Source organism: Aegilops tauschii, chromosome 7 (assembly GCF_002575655.3).
Source record: "Aegilops tauschii subsp. strangulata cultivar AL8/78 chromosome 7, Aet v6.0, whole genome shotgun sequence".
In the NCBI taxonomy this organism is placed as follows: domain Eukaryota; kingdom Viridiplantae; phylum Streptophyta; class Magnoliopsida; order Poales; family Poaceae; genus Aegilops; species Aegilops tauschii.
The window spans coordinates 588,149,978-588,169,048 of NC_053041.3; the positions used below are offsets into that span (position 1 = coordinate 588,149,978).

The 19,071-nt window shown below is 46.2% G+C and overlaps 3 protein-coding genes across 3 annotated transcripts; 1 reads left to right on the forward strand and 2 right to left on the reverse strand.

Moving 5' to 3' along the window:
• Window positions 1–284: 284 nt before the first annotated feature.
• Window positions 285–2,508, reverse strand: LOC109786655 (14 kDa zinc-binding protein). The gene is made up of 6 exons (XM_020345229.2): window positions 2,357–2,508; window positions 2,205–2,264; window positions 1,218–1,304; window positions 985–1,132; window positions 679–796; window positions 285–571 (listed from the first exon to the last, which is right to left on the reverse strand). The coding sequence occupies exons 1-6, from the start codon at window positions 2,410–2,412 to the stop codon at window positions 504–506; spliced, it is 537 nt and encodes a 178-aa protein (XP_020200818.1). The 5' UTR covers window positions 2,413–2,508; the 3' UTR covers window positions 285–503.
• Window positions 2,509–7,640: 5,132 nt separating this feature from the next.
• Window positions 7,641–11,214, reverse strand: LOC120968255 (uncharacterized). Its single transcript, XM_073503026.1, has 4 exons — window positions 11,098–11,214; window positions 9,289–10,840; window positions 8,111–9,206; window positions 7,641–8,047 (listed from the first exon to the last, which is right to left on the reverse strand). The coding sequence occupies exons 2-4, from the start codon at window positions 9,416–9,418 to the stop codon at window positions 7,840–7,842; spliced, it is 1,434 nt and encodes a 477-aa protein (XP_073359127.1). The 5' UTR covers window positions 9,419–10,840; window positions 11,098–11,214; the 3' UTR covers window positions 7,641–7,839.
• A 3,364-nt stretch (window positions 11,215–14,578) lies between these two features.
• On the forward strand, window positions 14,579–15,180 carry LOC109786656 (uncharacterized). Its single transcript, XM_020345231.4, has one exon. It carries the CDS (start codon window positions 14,579–14,581, stop codon window positions 15,176–15,178), a length of 600 nt encoding a protein of 199 aa, XP_020200820.2. The 3' UTR covers window positions 15,179–15,180.
• The last annotated feature ends 3,891 nt before the right edge of the window (window positions 15,181–19,071 follow it).

Here is a 19,071-nt window from a genome sequence, read left to right on the forward strand (position 1 = left end):
ACCCGAAGGGTTTGCTGGGCAAAAGCTAACCAGTACGATTCCTAGTTTATACTACTTCTAGACCACTGGCGGGCAAGATCAGGAATCAGCTAGCCTACAGTCCAACAAACAGAGGATAGTTCCAGACGAATTGATACACTGATATGTTGGAACCTGCAGGCATAGACGATGACCATACTGGTCTGTGAGAGCACATCAGAACAGCGAGCGAAAATATAATGCACAAGCTCAGATTCAACCGGAAGAGGACTCTGTGCGCCGTCTTTTCATAACTGAAAAATGGCTGCCGGTTTCTCGAATCCTTACCGAGTGCATAATCGCATTGCCTTACTTTGTCGGACGATATGCATCCCTGTTAGACTCAAGTCCATAGACAGTACTACTATACTCCTATATGCAAAACCATTTTAATAACAAGCAGGTGGCAAGTAGTAGAAACTCAATAGCAGTCTAGTATGATCCATCATACAGAAGCAGAAAAAAGGCAGACACTGTTCTTAAACTTAACCAGGAGGCCATTTCATCTGCCTTCCACCAAGTACATGTACGTGCAGATGGTAGACTGATTGACCTGTAAGCAGAAAGATGATGCACCATTAGCATAGATGCTGTAATTACAGTGATGAAAGGAGCACAAATAATTGTTGGGCACAAGAACTGCAGCATGAGCTTGCTTACATCCTTCTGCTCCGTTGTTTATGACGACCCGGAATCCATCTGCCACGCCTTCCTTCTCGGCCACTACCTTCGCAGCGTAAAGCAGCTGCCCCAGAATTTCAGCATGCCTTGGTTCAGCCTACATGCATGTCCTTGTAAATTAGGCAATATAGTGGATAGAGGAAGTTTGGTCAGAGAGGCTGTTGAAACTTGAAAGGGCATCAACAGGTACAAGAGTGAGTGGGATATTCCCATGACATGAAGTTTACAAGGTTGAACTCCTTCTGTGAACATAACTGATAAGTACGCGGTACGCATAGTACATACCTTATCAAGTCCAGTTAGCCCATCTCTTAGTTTCGGGATGACTAGAACATGCACAGGAGCTTGCGGATTGATATCTCTAAATGCTAAGACTTTCTCGTCCTCATAGACAATGCTTGAAGGGATTTCCTTTGCTATGATCTTGTCAAAACTAACATAAATGAACAAAGAGAATATTCAGAGTCGCATAAAAAGATTATAAATAAGTAAAATGGGCAAGCTGATCAGAGATTTACATGGTCGGTCCTCCAGTATCAGCAGTTGCTGCCGCTGTTCTGGCAGCAGCCTCTTCATTTGTTGATGAAGCAATGTGGCGCACAAATCTAGTACAGCGGTGAAAGTATAAAAGACAATAAATAAGTCTGCACTTTGAGATGGGCTTAAAAATAGCAGTGAAGTTTGAAAATGGCAATGACTAGACTAGGGGCCAGTTAGAGTGAGACAGTGAGTTCAGACAATTTTCAGGCAATTAAAGATTGTTTGCATGTGGAATCAGATTTTACAGAGTAACATGAAAAGGGGCTGTTATCAGTGAAAGCACAGATGGTTTATGGCTGATATTGGATTAATTCCCATGTGTATGGACAGTGGCGAATTCTGAACTGAAATGTTAATTACTACTCCAGTATATCGTAACTAATTGGGATTCAGTAACGGCCTTTTGTGAGAAAGGGTTCACTGATGGCCACTCTTCCTTGTTGCCTACTAGTACAATTTATCAAAATTTAACAGGTTTATGCAAAAGAGGAAACAACTTCAAATGCATCTTCAGTGATAATCTGTTGACTTTCTATTCGACCAAGGTGTTAACCAATTCTAAGTTCCTAACAAAAAAGCCTATACCGGAAATTTTCAGGGCATGAAATTCATCCGGGGGGAGTCTTCACGGCTCACTAATTCAATAACTGCAGAAATGCTTTACAGTATTTCCATGCATCTGGAAGTTGCACTAGACTGCATCAATCAAAGTGTTCAAAGCATCGAATGCTGAATTGAATTTCCTCAGCATTCTAAACTAAATGTCTGAATTGTTTCAAGCAGGTAGTACATGTTAGTAATCACTAAAAATCCCAAGAAGCAGCAACGTCGCAGAACATCGCACATCGCACAAAACAAACCACCACCACCACCACCCATGACACATAACCCTGGCCCAAATCCCTGATTCATCTACACATAAATCGTTGGGGGAGTAAAATCCCTGACAGAAGGAGACACCTCACCTTCGGGGAGCGAAGTCGCGGGAGACCCGGAGCCCGTGCGGCCGCAGCAAGGAGGAGCGCCTGCGACAACAGGGAGCAGAGGGCGTTCGATTGAAACGGACAGGATGCGATATCTTCTCGACTGGACTGAAGGGGGCGCGGGCAGAGCTTACCGGAGGAGGGAGGAGGTGGCCGCCGCCAGCGTCGCCGCCGCGGCCGTGGCCGCCATTGGAGACAAGGGTTGGGAGTGAAAGGCTGCGGCCGTGCGCGTGCGGGAATGCTGTTGCGCTGGGGGCTGGGGTTGTATCGTTGTTATCGGCCGCCCGATGGAACGTTGACGGTCCAGATGCAGCGTGATGTCCGTCGTGCACTGAAATGGGAGTTGCACGGTGGAAATGGGATTTCTGTTTTTCCTCTGAACGTAAAGAGTTCATTCATTTGGTCCAAGATAAATAAATTCTGCATGTAGGAACAGATCAGAGGATACTTAAGGGTGTTTGGTTCAGAAGTCCTAGGACTTTTTCTAGTCCCTGTAGAAAAAGTCCCTCCCGTTTGGTTCCTAGGGACTTTTTCTAGTCTCTGGGACTAAAAAGTCCCTGAACCAAACACCCCCTTAACACACAATCAAACATCATGGCTAAGATCTTGTCCAACCACAATCAAACATTATGGAGTAGATCATAAAGGCATGTGTTGCCGCGTTCGTACATCTTGAGTATAAAACTTGGACAGTTCAAATCTTCCGTAAGATTTAAACAATTTGAATTACAATGGATCGATGCGGGTAGCGGTACATACTTAACTCGGAACAAATGCACTCATATGAATAGTTTCCTTTTGACGTTTTCTATACTCCACATTCATGAAAAGGTGCAAAACAAAGGGGTGGAGCCAAAAAGAAACAAGATGATATCCTCTAAAGCCTAGCAACTTCTACAATTGCACAAAATTCGGTTGTAATAGGAATGTCATACATGGAGTTGGCTATCTCGTCAATTTTGTTCAGGTTAAACCTTCCTATTTGAAACCCATACGTCTATGATATATTATGAATTTATGATCATACAGTCTGGGCCCTCAACCGCCAGGCGCATTCAACAAAAAATAAATAAAAATAGATTTAGAGGAAGAAGTTTATGGGAACTGACAAAAAAGTTACGTGAGACAACTTTCACTAAATTTTACGGGAAAGTCCAAAAAACTGGTTTTTCGGGAATTTTATTAGGGAAACTCTTGAAGTTGCTCAGAGGATTATCAACAGAGTTCTATATAGCCCGCTATTATGGAAGACACCTTGAGTCCTTATTGCATACTAGAAAACAACAAGTACGGACTAACAAAGACCGAGATATACATGAGATTATATTTACATGGCTGCTCCAAATGGTCTATCATTAGAGCCAGCTCCTTTGAAAGGCCTTCAGGTACTTGTGCATGTCTACCGTGCCAACATTAGCCGTCAATGAAAAGTCCGCTTACAAACTTCATGGGCTTTGCAATGGGGCATGCTACGCGTATGCCGGCCGATCTTTTTAAAAGATCAGCCCGGTCACGACCCGTTGGATCTGGTGCATGGAGCGGTCCGAGTGCGCCTCCACCATTGCGACAAATATCTTGTTGTGTAACTACTTCTGCAACACATTTTTTGGATGGCCGCCGACACAGGCCGCCGCCAACGTTCTCCTTGGTAGTGGTCGGCCATGGCCGCCACCATTTCAAGCTCCTGCAACAACGCCCATGGAACGGACGAAGGCGACGAGGTGTTGGAAGGCTTTTTTTTTGCAACAAAGGGCATGTTGCAATTGCAAACAAGCTTCTTGTTGCAAAAGGGCCATGTTTCAGCCTCGCAAAAAATCCTCATTTTTTCTGCAACAAGGTCTTTGTTGTGAAAATTTCGGCCCCTCTACCAAAGTGGGGGACATCAAAGGAGTTAATGACAGATCTACGGTGGTGAGATACGTGGGGTGCGATGGGGATGACATCGGCGTTTCATAAAGAGTGTGGGTGGTGCAAGGGCAAGAAGCTACGTAGTAGGGAGGTCTGCCTTAGGAGGACGACACAACCCTACAACGAAAGAGAAGCTAGAAGTCAAAAGTAAGGAGGAGGCCCAACAAGGAGGACGAAGACAATAAGGACTAAATGACCTCACCGCCTTCCTTCCACAGCCTGTTTTAAAGTCGATTGGAAGGCCAAGGCATTCCCCTTGGGGAGTAGCACATCCGCACTCGTGTAGTTACTCAGACGACAAGTTCCATGCAACCTTCGGCCAAGCAGGTCACACGACCCCCAGGGCTATTGCGGACGGTATGACACGTCGGTGTGATGACAAGTGAGGTTCTCATTATCCGCAGGTACGCGACACCAACTCCAAAACTTGGGCCGATTTGTCGTAACCGAGAGCGTCTACTTGGAAGACACGCCTACTGGTTGGACGCTAGCCAGTTGTGCAATCCATTTGGACCAAGGTGCACGAACCCACCAGCAAACTGACCCGAGCCGTGTAACCCGCGCTCAACCGTGCTGGAAAGCCCACAATCTAGCCTTTGGTAGTTGAATCCGGTGTTGGCAATGCTCGTGCTTCATTCCCTTTCTGAAGGCATTGCTTTGGAGAACATTACTCATAGTCATTGTGTTTTCATGATATAGTTGGTGCCGATGGTTGTTGCTGCATTTGGTCGATCGCTTTGGAGGCATAGCTTTGGTCTTGTATGACTCTTCTCTTTGCCAACATGATCCCTTCTGTGTGGGCATTCGTGTTGGTTGTAAGCATACAAGTAATGTAGCTCGGGTGTATACTCATTGTGTTGGTATCCTCTGGATGATGCATTATGAAATCAATACAAAACACCTTTTGTATTAAAACATGGCTCAAACTCATTCAATGATCATGTGATATATGTGATCGAGTTGTAGCAACTTGGTTTCATTTATCCAAAGTAGTAATTAAATCGCAACAACTCGCTTCTTGATGCACATAAGGTTGGATCTGGATGCTGGAAATAGAAATTGCCCTGCTCTTGTATGGCGTGTAAATTTAAAGTTGCTCTTGATAATTGTTACCATCTTATGGGTTTTGTTCAATAAAACATCAACCAAAGATCGAATGAGAAGGAAGAAGTGAAGGTGACTGTTGCCACATGGCAAAGACCGGTCAAAACCACACCGTGTAAGCAATGAAACCGCGTCGGCTGGATTGAGGGATGAAACTTGGTTGGTTTGAAAAGTTGAAGGTGTTCAAGTTATCTTGTTTAGAGTTGAAGGACGAAAACTGCACCGTGATTAATTGAGGGATTAAAAATATACTTTTATCTCATTGGCACTGCAATCTTTTACTGCAGTTGGTTCAGAATTAAAGTTTCCATGTTTGAAAATCTGACGCATGTAGGCAAGTAACCACTCAACAAATGATTCACGAAGTAATTCGGTTGTTGTCTTAAACCATTAAATATAAACTTTCTCTTTCTACCTAAATTCAAATAATTGTATTTACGCAAGGTAAACATAAAGATTACATTTACACACGCGCGCGCACACACGGACAGAGATCACTGGTGCACGTGGTACAAATTTATGCAGTGATCCTGTCATTATCTGACCGAGTTGCAGCCACTTGGTTTGTGTTTATCCAAAACAAACTAATGAAATCACAACAGCTCCCATCTCGATGAACATAAGATTGGATCTGGATCTCCGCAATAGAAATTGCCCCACTTGTGGCTAAGCGTTAATTTTAAATTGGTCTTCGTAGCTGGAGTATTAGTTCTTGCGCGATGTGTCTAGTCTCTACTCTTAATGAAGGAGTTTGTACGTTGTTTCATTCTTTCGCTCACGACTCCGCTCGATCACTCCTGCGATCCCCCCTTCTCACCTCCCACCGATTTTTTCTGTCCCTGTAAAAACCGGTGAAGAAAACCCTAAAAAGCAGCCCATCCCTTCGTTGGTCTTTGTCCTCCCGTCTCGCAAGAAAAAAACACAAGCGATCGAACTTCCCCAAGCGCATGCGAGACGAGACCCACAACCGCAAGGCGATTAGGGTTCGTGCTTGCCGCCGGCCGCTCCTCCCATGGATCGCCTCCAGCCAAGAGACCCCTTGCACGACATCTCCTACTCACGTACGTGCCCATCCCGAGGAACGTCGCCCCGTCCCAATTGTCCCTGACGGTCTCGGTCTTGACAATCGCCACCACCACCATTAGTCGGATCCAGGGCGGTCTGTCACCACCGTCATGCTACTGCAAGGTCGCCTCGGGCACCTCCTACCGTTGGTTGCCGCGCGGATGATAGTATGATGCCGAGACGCGGGCATCCATCAAGGGCGCGGTAGATGAGGATCGAGGTTGCGATGCTGACATTATCTCCTGCTCCAACGTAGCACAACGTCTCTTGTAAAATCTAGCTTCCGCCTGCAGCGGGATGTGTTCGTTTCCATGGTGAGAATCTCGTGTCTTTCCTCTTTTTCTCTGGTGACTATGGTTTGAAGACTTGGGATCAGGTAGTAACCAACAGCAGGCCTGGGCAGGGGTGACATTGCAAGAATCTCGTGTTTGGCGAAGCAGATGCAGTAGAGAAGCAGAACTCAGCGACCGTCTCACTCCGTAATGAAATCTTCTTTCTGGTTCTTGGATCCTGTTTCAGTACTACTGCTTGGACATCGACAATTCTTCCTTTGGATGCATTATCAGGCTGTTTCTTCTTAGTTTTTTGACAGGAAGAATTGATAGCCTTTTTCTTTTGTACTTTATATTTCTTATTAATCACCTAGCTTTGCTGGATTCAAGAGTATGACTGTTGGTTGTTTTTTTTAGAGGATGGTTGTTAGTTCTTGTACGCTCTAGGTTGAAAACATTAAGAGAAAAGTCCACATTTCAACCCTCAACTAACCACGGTGTTTGATTTTCAACCCTCAACTCTAAAACCGGTCAAATTTCAACCCTGAACTTGTCACACTGTCCATTTTACCCCCCTTGACTCGGTTTGAGGCTAGTGAAGTGGTTTTGACCCGGTCAAAGCTGACTGGGCAGCCCAGTCAGCATGCCACATGTAAATCTGTAAAATGGATGATTCTCTCAATCTGTAAATCCATTTAGGTTGAAAATTTCCCAGCTATCTAAACATCATATGAGTGTTGTTGTGTAAAAATTTCAGAATTTTCTGGGCACTTTTTTTTTGTTCAAAATTTTGACCGAATAGTGGCTGAATTTGAAAAATTGATGGTTCTCTCAATCTGTAAATCCATTTAAGTTGAAAATTTCCCAGCTATCTAAACATCATATGAGTGTTGTTGTGTAAAAATTTCAGAATTTTCTGGGCACTTTTTTTCGGTTCAAAATTTTGACCGAATAGTGGCTGAATTTGAAAATTTGGGCAGCATTTTGATAGCATTTGGGCAGCATTTTGGTACCATTTGGTAGCATTTGGTCATCATATGGAAAAAATGATTGCAAACACACAAAGAAGTGATCTGAAACAAAATATATAGATGTCTCAAACAGAACACATAGATGTCTCACACACAATACATAGATGAGGTCTCACACACAACACATAGATGTCTCACACAATACATAATTCATTTCTGGCAAGCAGCGATGTTGCTAGCTGATTCATGATTGAAATCCAAGCAGCCTTCGAAACCCCGCATACTTCTTTGTGTGCTTTACAACTCTGCTGCTAGCTCTAGCGCTAGAATTGCCGGTAGATACATTAACATTGACATTGGAGCTTCTTTGCACACTAATTGTATTTCCGAAGAAATTGTTGGACCTGCTGCTGCTTCCAGTTGGCGCCCTTCTCTTTGGGTTAGGTGCAGCCACTTCCTCAGTGGCCTTCCTTTTGCTCTGCCTAGTGCTGCTCTGGCGTGAAGGCTACAAGAAACATGACAAATGTTAGTTATATATACATGATAGTGTAATCAGGTTTGTTCATACATATTTCCTGGGTAGTGTATCATATCTGGCCCTTGACTAGCACATGGTGGTTGGCTACTTGTTGCAGTTTGGCTTGCAGCAGGCTGTTTGGAAGCAGCTGATGGTGCTTTGCTTCTAGTAGGACCTTGGCCTTGCTCAGGAGGCTGCTGCATTGGTCTATTTGAACTCCCTGTGCCATTTCTTGCTTTGCATGATGTCCTGTTGTGCCCATGTAGCTTGCACATGCTGCATCTTATCTTTGTACCTCTCTTAGAAACCCTAGTGGCACACCTTGGCTTCTCTTGTTGCTCTCTAGTCCTTTGCTTTTTCCTCCTACCGGGCATCATAATCTCCCCTGGTGGATTAGGTCTTGGCCTCTCAGACACAGGCCATGCAGGTCTGCCTTCCACAGGTTGAAGGCAAAAAGCATAAGTTTTCTTGAATGCTTCTATGCTATAGCACTTGTCAATGTAATCATCTATGTTGTTGGTTTTGAAAAAAATGCATGATATAGCATGAGGGCATGGAAGACCAGATAGTTGCCAATATCTGCAACTACATGTCCACTCTTCTAGATTCACTTGGAACCTATGTTCTCTATGAGTCACCTCATATAAATCTTCACCATTCCAAACAGCATGACAATAGGCAGAGGCATTTATGCTTTTCTTCAGTTTTCTAAGTACCGTGGGACAAATGGTGCCAGTCCACTTGTCCGACTCGGTTCTTTGATATTCTATCCTAGCCATTATCTTCACCCTAATGGCTTCAAACATGCTGATTGCTGGCAAACAGCGAGGCTCCACAATCCACTTATTAAAAGACTCGCAAATGTTGCTGTCTACCGAGTCACAATTAGAGCCCAACCTGAACCAAGCCCTGCTCCAATGGTGTGGGTCAGTTTTCATCACATCCCTTGCCCCTTCAACAGTCTCTTGTGCCAACTTCGCTCTTGCAAGATTGAAAAGCATTGGAGAACTAGCTTTTGCACATGCCCAAAATAGCTTCTGCCATTCCTTCTCTCTATAGGTCTTCCTCCAGTTTGCATACAAGTGCCTTGCGCAATTCCTATGCTCTGCTCTTGGTAGCCAATTTTCAACAGCCTTGAGAATACCCTGCAAGAAACGACAACATGAGTCAAAACATACAACATACAACACAATGTAATATGATAAAATGTGATTAAAAGAGAATTATTTTCTGCTGATCAGAAATAATAACATAGTTCGATCCATCTCCAACTTTTAAGTCTGAGCACAACAGGCTAACAAACCAATCCCAGGTTTCATTGGTCTCTTTGTCTACAAGTGCCCACGCTATCGGATACATCTGATGGTTTGCATCTCTTCCAATTGCACTCAACACCTCTCCTCCTCTCCCCTTCAAGAAACATCCATCCAAACCTATGACTTTTCTGCATCCAGCCAGAAAACCTTTCTTACAAGCATCAAAACATATATAGAATTTGTCAAAGGTTGGAACTTCATTGTCAGGGTTTAGCTTCACTATGCAAGTAGAACCAGGATTGCTTCTAAGAAGCTCTAGCTGATAATCAAAGACTTGGCTATATTCACCCAATTTTTACTCTTGAATCCTTTTTGAGACAATTGCCTTAGCTCTCTTGATCTTCGATATGTGTACATTAGCAAACATCTCCTCCTGCACCGTGGCCTTCAAATTTTGGACTGACCAGTCAGTGTTTGACTTGATCAAATTCTCAAACTTGTTGGCTATTCTGGTGCATGTCACCAACTTGTTGTCTCTCCTCTTTGGGCATGTGTGCTCATCAATGAAAGAAGTAATCTGCCAGCTTTCAAACTTGCTAGTCTTCCTCGCTAAACAAACCCATTTGCAAGTTGTCCAAGTGCACTTTGCTCTCACCCTGTCACCCTCATCCTGAATGAATTTTATTTCCTTCCTCTTCCTAAGACCATAGTCCACTATTGCCTCTTTGAACTGTTTCTTTCCACTAAACTTCATTCCCAAACTGAATTTCTTCACCTCAGCCTGACTCGAATACTTTGGGAACTCGGACTCATGAACAACAAGCTGACCATCACTATCTTCATCATATGATTCATCATCTTCATCACTTGAGTCAGCTACTATCTTTTTTTTGTCGGAGGTGCAATGGCCTTCTCTATAGCAGTGATGTCCTTGCCCTTGCCCTTGCTCTTGCTCTTGAAATCCTTGTACTTCTGCCTAATCTCCTCCACCTCATCATCGGATGTTGAGCAATCCGATAACACAAAGTCACTATCGGATGAAGAATCGGTACCATTGCCATCAACAACATCATTTTGATTTGATTCCTCTTTACCACCAGTAGGTACTTCATCATCCCCAAAACTTTGCTTTGAATTCTCATCACCGCCTGCGGGTACTTCATCATCCCTATAACTTTGTTGTTCTGGCTCATTACTACTAATGTCCTCAACATATATGTCCACTACGCCTCCATCTGTTTCATATGAGAGCATGTACTTCACAGAATTTTCATCAACTAATGCCATCAATCCATCAGACAATTGTTTTCCAGGATATAACCAATGCAACATCATGATTACTCCTCGTCGAGCGACACTGTAATGCACTTTCAGATTTAGAATGAGAGTGCGTAAGGACAAACTGCGCCGCTCGACATGAGCAATTTCCTCGCTGCCTCCAACATATTCCAAATTTTGACCTCACGCACAAATGCACCATTGAAATGGAATCGCACAACAAAGAAATCCAGAGGATCCATTCAATCTACAAGAGATGAAAAAACAAAATAAGAAATCATTACTAGGGTTTCAGCAACAGAGAGAGGGGGGAAATCACTATTAACGAGGGGTGCAAGGGCAGGACCACCAGCAGCAGCTAGCCCAAGCTAGCAGCTTGCCGGCGGTGGCAGCACCAACAACTCGCCCAAGCTAGCAGTAGCAGCTCGCCGGCGGCTAGGGTTAGCAGCAACAACAAAAACCTAAGGGAAACAGAGGGATGAAGGGAGGGAAGAGAGGGCAAACCTGCGATGGAGGTGGAGGTGGTGGCCGCGGGCGGCGGCGTCCCAGGCAGCGGTGGAGGTGGTGGCCCTGGGCGGCGGCGTCCCAGGCGGCGGTGGAGGTGATGGCCCCGGGCGGCGGCGTCCCAGGCGGCGGTGGCGGCGGCGGCCCTTGCGTCCCAGGCGGCGGCGCGCCCGGTTACCGGTCGCCGGCGAAGAGGTGGTGGCCGCGAACCGAGCACTCTGGAGTGCTCTGCTGTGGCGATGGGGTATATATAGGGAACTCATTGGTCCCGGTTCGTGGCACCAACCGGGACTAAAGGCCTTCTAAAGGCCTTTGGTCCCGGTTGGTGCCACGAACCGGGACCAATGCCCCCTTTAGTCCCGGTTGGTGGCACCAACCGGGACCAAAGGCCTTATGTTGCCCCGCGTCAAAAGTTTAGTCCCACCTCGCTAGTTGAGAGGGCTCGAGAGTGGTTTATAAGCGCTGCTGCGCCCACCCTCTCGAGCTCCTCTCAACTGCAGGCTTTCGTGCCTAACCGTTCTCTTTGCCTGTGGGGCCTACTGGGCCTTCTACGGGCCTGAATCCTGGCCCACGGATGGGTTTCAAGTCGTATTCAGGCCGTGGTGGCCCAGTAGGTGGCATGATTTTTTTTCTCTGTTTTTTGTTTTCTCTTTTGCTTTATTTGTTTTGTTTTGTTTCTACTTACAACAAAAAACTTATTTATTTTATTTCTAATTACTTATGTATTTTACTTTAATTATTTTATTTTTATTTATTTTACTGTTGCTATTTTTATTTATTTTACTGCTGCTATTTTTATTTAATTTATTAAGGTTTATTTATTTTAGTTACTATAGTTTATTTTATTTTATTATATTAAGGTTTATTTATTTTATTTACTATAGAAAAATGAACATAGATGCGCTTATAGAGGAAATTCAACCTAAATTCATAATAAATTTCTATGAAATTTACTGTGAATTTAGGTCAAATTCCCTGTATAAGGGCATCTATTTTCACTTTAAGAGGAGCTCAACAAGGCAGAGAGGGACGGGCTTATAAACTGGTGTGAGCGCCCTTCGGTTGGCGAGGTGGGACTAAACACTGACCGCAACTAGGACCAGCCCTTTAGTCCCGGTTTGTGGTATGAACCGGGACTAAAGGGTGGTGGGCCAGGAGCGTGGCCCATTGGTCCCGGTTTGTCCCACCAACCGGGACCAAAGGGTCCGGACGAACCGGGACCAATGCCCCTACGAGGCCCGGCAGGCCCCTGGCCGCACGAACCGGGACCAATGCTCATATTAGTCCCGGTTCGTGACAGAACCGGGTCTAATGTGAATATTGCCCTGTGACCAAAGCCCAGTTTTCTACTAGTGCATCTACTACCTCGCCCCGCTTGCTGGATCAAGATGGCGAGGACGACACCGAGCTGAACGTGTGCAGAACGTGGATGTGTCGTGCGTTCGGTACTTGATCGGGCGGATCGCGAAGGTGTACGACTACATCAACCACGTTGAACAAACGCTTCCGCTTACGGTCTACGAGGGTACGTACACACACTCTCCCCCTCGTTGCTATGCATCTTCATGGATAGATCATCATAGAATTTTTTTTTGTTTTCCATACAAACGTTTCCCTACACGTTCCATGCATTGGTAGCATGTACGCATGCCAGAATCCTTTGGGTGGCCACTACCAGCTGATGTTCTGCTCCTTGATACTGGGAAGGAATGGCTCATGACCTAACTCAGCAAGTGTTCTGGAGATGTCCGAGATATGTTGATTATAATGATGTGGAGGATTTGGTAGCTGCGAAATGATATGGTACATGGAAAGGATGTCCCACCAGTTCTTGCTACCGTCGAATTTTTGGAAAGTTACTATAAGTCAATCAAGTTAGCCGGGAGGTTCTCAACAGAAGAAATCTTAAAGGGGAAGATGCCTACCCTAGATGTCACTATGGCGTCTAATGTTGACAGAACCCCCGCAGCTCCATGGCCGGCCCCGGCGGCCGGAACGGTGGCCCTATGTGTTGATGGCTCCTTCCACAAGGACGACGGATCCGCTGCCGCTGGTATGGTCCTTAGAAACAGAGAGGGATCAATTCTATTCGCAGCATGTCATTTCATTTTCCACTGCAATGATCCTTTGGAAGCGGAACTGCATGCAATAATACAAGGCATGGCGCTGGCGATACAACATTCAGACCTTTCGGTGGTGGTGTAGTCGGATTCCTCTGAAGCTTTGTCCAGCCTGTCTAATGATGCGCTTTGTAGGTCAGCGTATGGCCAAATAGTCTTGGAAATCAAAGACTTGTTAGGTACTAGGGAGTTTTTTCCTCAAAAAATTAGTCATTCTCAAAATAGAGTTGCCGATCGACTGGCGAACTATAGCCGCTCTGAGCTAACTACCGTTGTGTGGTTGGGCTCAGTTCCACCGTGTATTGATGATTTGTGGCCTCAAGATGCTGAGTAAATAGGCAATTTTTTGATTAATTTAATCCAGGAATAAACCACTAGCATGTCATTAACACAAATAATCGCATACATATTCAATCATGCAAGCACATACTACGCTAATTGCAAACAGATCTACATATAACTCTAGCATGGCTAAAATAGAAAACAATAGGAGCGGGATAAACGAGTTATACCCTCCGGTAGGCCGTGCAGAGGCCGCGGCGGCGGTGACGGCAGCAGCATCCTCGGCTGCCTTCTTGTCGGCTTTGATCTTCTCGGTGGCAGCACGTTCGGCGTCGGTGGACATGGTGATGACGAGGGCGACACGGACGACGTAGAGGAAGTAGACGAACGAAAGCGAGCAGTCGCGTAGTCGCTGCCCAAAAACCTATTCGCCCCGAGTCACCGGCGACATCAGCAGCAAAGGAACGACGGTGAGCGTGGAGGCAGATGCGTTAGTGACTGGCAAAAATAAGCGCATAGGTGTAAGCTCAGTTTGGCTCAATCCCAAAACCCCGCGGCGAGTGCCCGAGGGCCTCTTCTCTTCTCAAGCTCCAATAGCATGTGGAAGAGAATCCCTTATAAGGATGTTCAACTCCTCTTTCACTTCCGTGGTGGGACTAAACTTCTCACTACACATAGTGCCAATAAACCCACATGGGCCCTTAGATATTTTCAGAAATTGTTAGATGGGCCCTAGGCCCATCCTAATATTTCAACACAAAACTGTAACTCTATAATCATGCAAAATAAAACTCCCTTTTCCTCCAAAAAAAAAAGCAAAAGATCGTGATCGATTTGGGCTGGTCAAATCCATCCATCGTGGGTAGTTCGGATACGAGTCGTGTGCGTCTGATTCTGGATGCGACTCGTGTAGGTCTCGTCTCTTGTAGGAACGTACGTCCCTTCGTGAGCCTTTAAATATACAGCACAATCCAAACTTAAATTGATCACCGCGAGCGTTTCCGTCGCCCTTGCACACATCTCATCTACGTGCGTACTACCCTGCTCCCCGACCTAAATTTCCCGTCATGATGAGGACCATGGGGGCGGCAGCGCTGCTACTGCTGCTGGTGTCGCTGCTGGCGGCGGTGGCAGCCACGAGCAACACATCTGACAGCATGCAGATGGAGAGGAGCGAGGAGGAGACGCGGCGGATCTTCATGGAGTGGAAGGCCGAGCACGGCAAGACCTACAGCTCGGTCGCTGAGGAGGAGCACAGGTACGACATGTTCAAGCACCGCCTCCGCGACATCGACCAGGGGTGGCACAAGAGGGGTTACTCTGCCTGGTCCTGGGACAGGGAGAGGCGCGAGGAGGAAACCCGGCGGATTTTCGTGGAGTGGAAGGCCATGAACGACAAGATCTACAGCTCCATCGAGAACGAGGAGCACCGGTACGCCATATTCAAGGACGCCCTCCGTGAAGTAGATTGGAACAACGCCGGCTACGCCATAGGGGTCGACACTAACTACCAGGGCATCAACAAGTTCACCGACCTCACAGAGGAGGAGAGCAATGCCGTTTGCTGCGGGTTCATCCCGAAGGGCTCCGAGCCATCGCCGGCCGACTTAAGCAGGGTGGCCGAGATCCAGGAGCGATTGCGGCTAGTATATGCCCCTCCATCCCTTTGGGCTTATTGACATTAAAGATATCATTTATAGTGTATCTATTTCTACATATGGAAGGTCAATAAATTCTCATCGAAACAACATGAATATTTTGCATACAAAAAACTCTGTAGAATTTAATAAGACCCATGACATGATTTTTTTACTGATGGAAATTTACTTGATTGATTTCTTGTTGGTCCCTTGCAATGTTTTTACCATGTAGAACAGAAAGTAGAAAATTAGCAAAAACCATGCTTATTATTATATAAATAAAAACTAGCAGTTTTAATAAGTTTTGCTATTTTTCTCGTTGGTGTAATACCTGCATTGTTCGTTTGGTACATGTCACACCACCCCCCCCCCCCCCCCCCACCCACAATACTTTCTTGGCGGCTCATCTTATTATATCTGTTTTGCATATTCAACAGTCTAAACCATTAGAGCAACTCTAGCAGACCCCGCAAAATGCCCCGGCCCGCAAAATAACCGCCAAATTGCGGGTCGGGGCCAAAATATCTGCACGACCAGACCCCGCATCCGGCACCGGCCCGCAAAAATTTTTGCGGGGCGCGGCAAATCTTCTCCCCCAACCTCTATCTTCACGGGCTGGGAGGCCGACCCGAGCTCAACCCCCATCCGGCGCGAGATTTGGCGGGAGGGACATTTCCGCGCGCCCTTTCCCGCTCCCCGCACCCTCCGCCGCCATTGCCCCCCTCCGAAAGCTCCGGCTGCTCCTCCCCGGCCGTCCCTCGCCGCCATGGACGACCCCATGCTATCCCCCGTCACCGTCGAGGTCGCGCACGCCCCTTCCCCTCGGGCGGATCTCGTCGCCGGCCATGTTGGCCCCGCCGGCGTCGCCCAAGCACACGCCGCGCCTGCCCGCAAGCGACAGGGCGACGTGCTTGTGCCGGGCGGGAATCCGGCTGTCCCCGCCGCGATAGCCCGCGCTCTGGGCGCCAATGCCGCTGTGCGATCCCGGCTGGCGGCGGAGAAGGCCGGCAAGGCCGCGGGCACAAAGCGGGGGAAGGTTTCGACTTCAAGGAAGCCATCTTCTTCAACCTCTCACTCCATCCCCCCGCAAGGAGGTGCTCCGGCGATGCCGTTCAACGGTGCCGCTCCCCCCGCGAGCGAGGTGTTCAACGAAATGGCCGGAAGGTATCTCTCTTCGGACTATGGTGATTCTTTTTCATTTTCGCCATTGTTTTCGATAGCTCGTGACTTGTTATCGTTCGCTATAGCGGTGGTTCGCCAATGCAACAACCGAGTTCGTGAACTTGTTGGACACGAACGCAGTTGACATTGATCAAGCCCCTTTCGAACCTTTCGACTACAATGAAACGGAGGGCAGCGTGGATGATCATGGTTGTGCGGACGAGTTGGCGGAGATCGAAGCGGAAGCGTTTGAGAATTCACAAGCAAAAGCTGGGAAAAGCCAAAGATCGAAGAACTACACTATCTTGGAAGATCAAGCTTTGATCAAAGCATGGAGTGCAGTGTCTCTTGATGCATGCACGGGTACTAATCAAACCGCCAAGAGATATTGGCAAAGGATCGAAGATCAATACTTCCGCATTATGAAAAACTACCCCAATAAGACTCCACGCACATTTCGGTCGCTTCAAGGTCGTTGGGAGAACATCAAGCCTATGTGCAGCCGTTGGGCAGCTTGCTTGGAGCAAGTACGCAATGCACCTCCAAGTGGCACCGTGGAGTCCGACTATGTGAGTTTGCTTTGCCTTTGTTCAAGTTGTGCATCATCATAATGTATCATGAAAAATGATTGCATCACTTTGTTCGCATTGTGTAGGACAAGATTGCTCAACATAGATACAAGGACATGGAAGCTTCGGAAGGCAGATTCTTCAAATTAGAGCATTGTTGGGAGTTGCTCCAAAAGTGCGACAAGTGGAAGTTGATCGACAAAGAGTCCCCGCCAAAGAGAGGCTCACTTACAAACATGGATGAAGATGAGGATGATGATGGCCCAAGAAATTTGAACAAGTCCGATGGCGACAAGAAGTCTAGAGAGAAGATAAAGAGAGAGCAAGAAACATCAAGCTTGAGGGAGAAGATTGATGCCATGGTGCAATCAAACGAGTTGATGTTGTTGAAGTCATTGGAGATCAAGAAAGAGTTGGCCAAAAAGAAGGCAAAAGAAAAGCAAGAAAAATGGCAAATGCTCAAGGAAGAGGGGCTGCGCAGAGCTGCCATTGAGGAGAGAAAAGTACGCGCCCCTGAAAACAAATCGCTGTCATTGTTGCTCGCCGAAGAGAACACGATCATGTCAATAAACCGCAATGACATGGACGACGTCACCAAAACATGTCATGATATGGCAAGGAGAGAGATCTTGAAGAGGAGAATGGTCGCCTCGGCCGGTCCGTCTGCCAGTTCCGGTGATGTTTTCTCTGCTTCATATGGTGGCAATGTGGATGATTTCGGTGCGGGAGTTGGAACAAGCGACGGAGGTGGCTACGGTGGCGCCGATGAACTTCAAGATGGACTCCATGGCGCGGAGTGAAGATCGACCCCCAAGATGATGCCGGACATGGGCGCATACCTTTGCATGCCCTCTTTTGCGTAATGAACTTCGTTTTTATTTGCGCGCAAACTGTTTATGTCATTTGAATTTGAACTTGTTTGTGAAACCCTATGACAAATTTCAGATTTGCAGTTTTTCTGTTTGCAGGTCGTTGCGCTGTTGCCCGAGCAAAACGCACATAGCCGACCCGTAAAAAAGCATATTCCGCAAATATACTTTTTTACGGGTCCATTTGGGGGGTCTGCATCTGTGCTAGCCCTCGCCGGCCCGCAAAAGCGGTTTTGTGCGAACTGCAAACGCGTTTTGCGGGCCGGCGTTTTGCGGGATCTGCTAGAGTTGCTCTTACATTATCGTTATATGCTAAATAAAGTCGTCAAAACTCTCCCTCTCTCCTTCTCTCTCTCCGCTTGTTATAATCATCATCGAATTATTTTGTCATGTGTATCTTATTTTGTGTTGATCTATATTTCTTTGGCACATAGTTTAAAATCGCGGGCGAAACTGCCGCTATTGCGGCGCTATCGCCGAACTGAAATGGCTGTGCGATCTGCATGGCATGGAAAATTGCAGGAGATCGCGGCACTATCGCGGAGATTGCGCCATTCCTTCCTCACCCATCGCGCCCAAAATACTGCCGCAATTTCTGTTCGCTCGCAATTTTAGTCTATGCTTTGGTATAACAAAAAATGTATAAAATATTCAGCATGGTTTGTTTCTAGTTCATTAGTAAGCATGCACATGCAACACACGTCTCGATTAAATATGTTCTACTATGAAACTTAATAATTCTGTAATAACATAAATCTACATTTTGAACAGCTGCAATTTCACGCAAAAAGCATATAATTCCTAACTCATACAAATGACTGAAAATATTGTGCTTTATAAATCAATAGGCCCATGTCCATTGCTTAGCAAATACCTCAGTCCGTCAAGAAAATTTAATTGTGGCCTATGGCCATGCATGCACCCCTAGCTAGTGCATCTCGACAACCAAGGCCATGACCAACATCTCGCCGGCATCCACAGTGCCATATAGATATTCATGTATCACAGACAAAATTGTTTCTCATATATCACATCCATGACCTCTTAAACTGTATAATTGACATAATTCACCAGTTATTTCGATCTTGGAGTCATCATTGCATCCAAACTGAAGTATATTTGAGGTGTAATATTTCCAACCAAGAAAAATACACCTTCAATCTTATTTTCTTCTAGGTCGTGCCTATGAGTGGGCCATTGCCAATAAGCACCAGGAAAAAAGATATGCAAGTGTGTGTACAGAGGCAATGAAAATTAGTAGTTTCCACATAAGCTGATCAAATGAAATAATTCATCAACGTTCTGAGATACAAGTTTGTCCACCTAAGAAACA

Excerpts from the sequence above, each read along its gene's own strand:
- LOC109786656 (XM_020345231.4), top strand. The coding sequence starts at position 14,579 with ATGGGGGCGGCAGCGCTGCTACTGCTGCTGGTGTCGCTGCTGGCGGCG.
- LOC109786655 (XM_020345229.2), bottom strand. The coding sequence starts at position 2,412 with ATGGCGGCCACGGCCGCGGCGGCGACGCTGGCGGCGGCCACCTCCTCC. Across the intron at positions 2,265-2,356 it reads GCCACCTCCTCCCTCCTCCG|GCGCTCCTCCTTGCTGCGGC; the intron begins GTAAGCTCTGCC and ends CTGTTGTCGCAG. Across the intron at positions 1,133-1,217 it reads GATACTGGAGGACCGACCAT|TTTTGACAAGATCATAGCAA; the intron begins GTAAATCTCTGA and ends CATTTATGTTAG.
- LOC120968255 (XM_073503026.1), bottom strand. The coding sequence starts at position 9,418 with ATGTATCCGATAGCGTGGGCACTTGTAGACAAAGAGACCAATGAAACC. Across the intron at positions 9,207-9,288 it reads TATTATTTCTGATCAGCAGA|AGGGTATTCTCAAGGCTGTT; the intron begins AAATAATTCTCT and ends GTCGTTTCTTGC. Across the intron at positions 8,048-8,110 it reads ATACACTACCCAGGAAATAT|CCTTCACGCCAGAGCAGCAC; the intron begins GTATGAACAAAC and ends TGTTTCTTGTAG.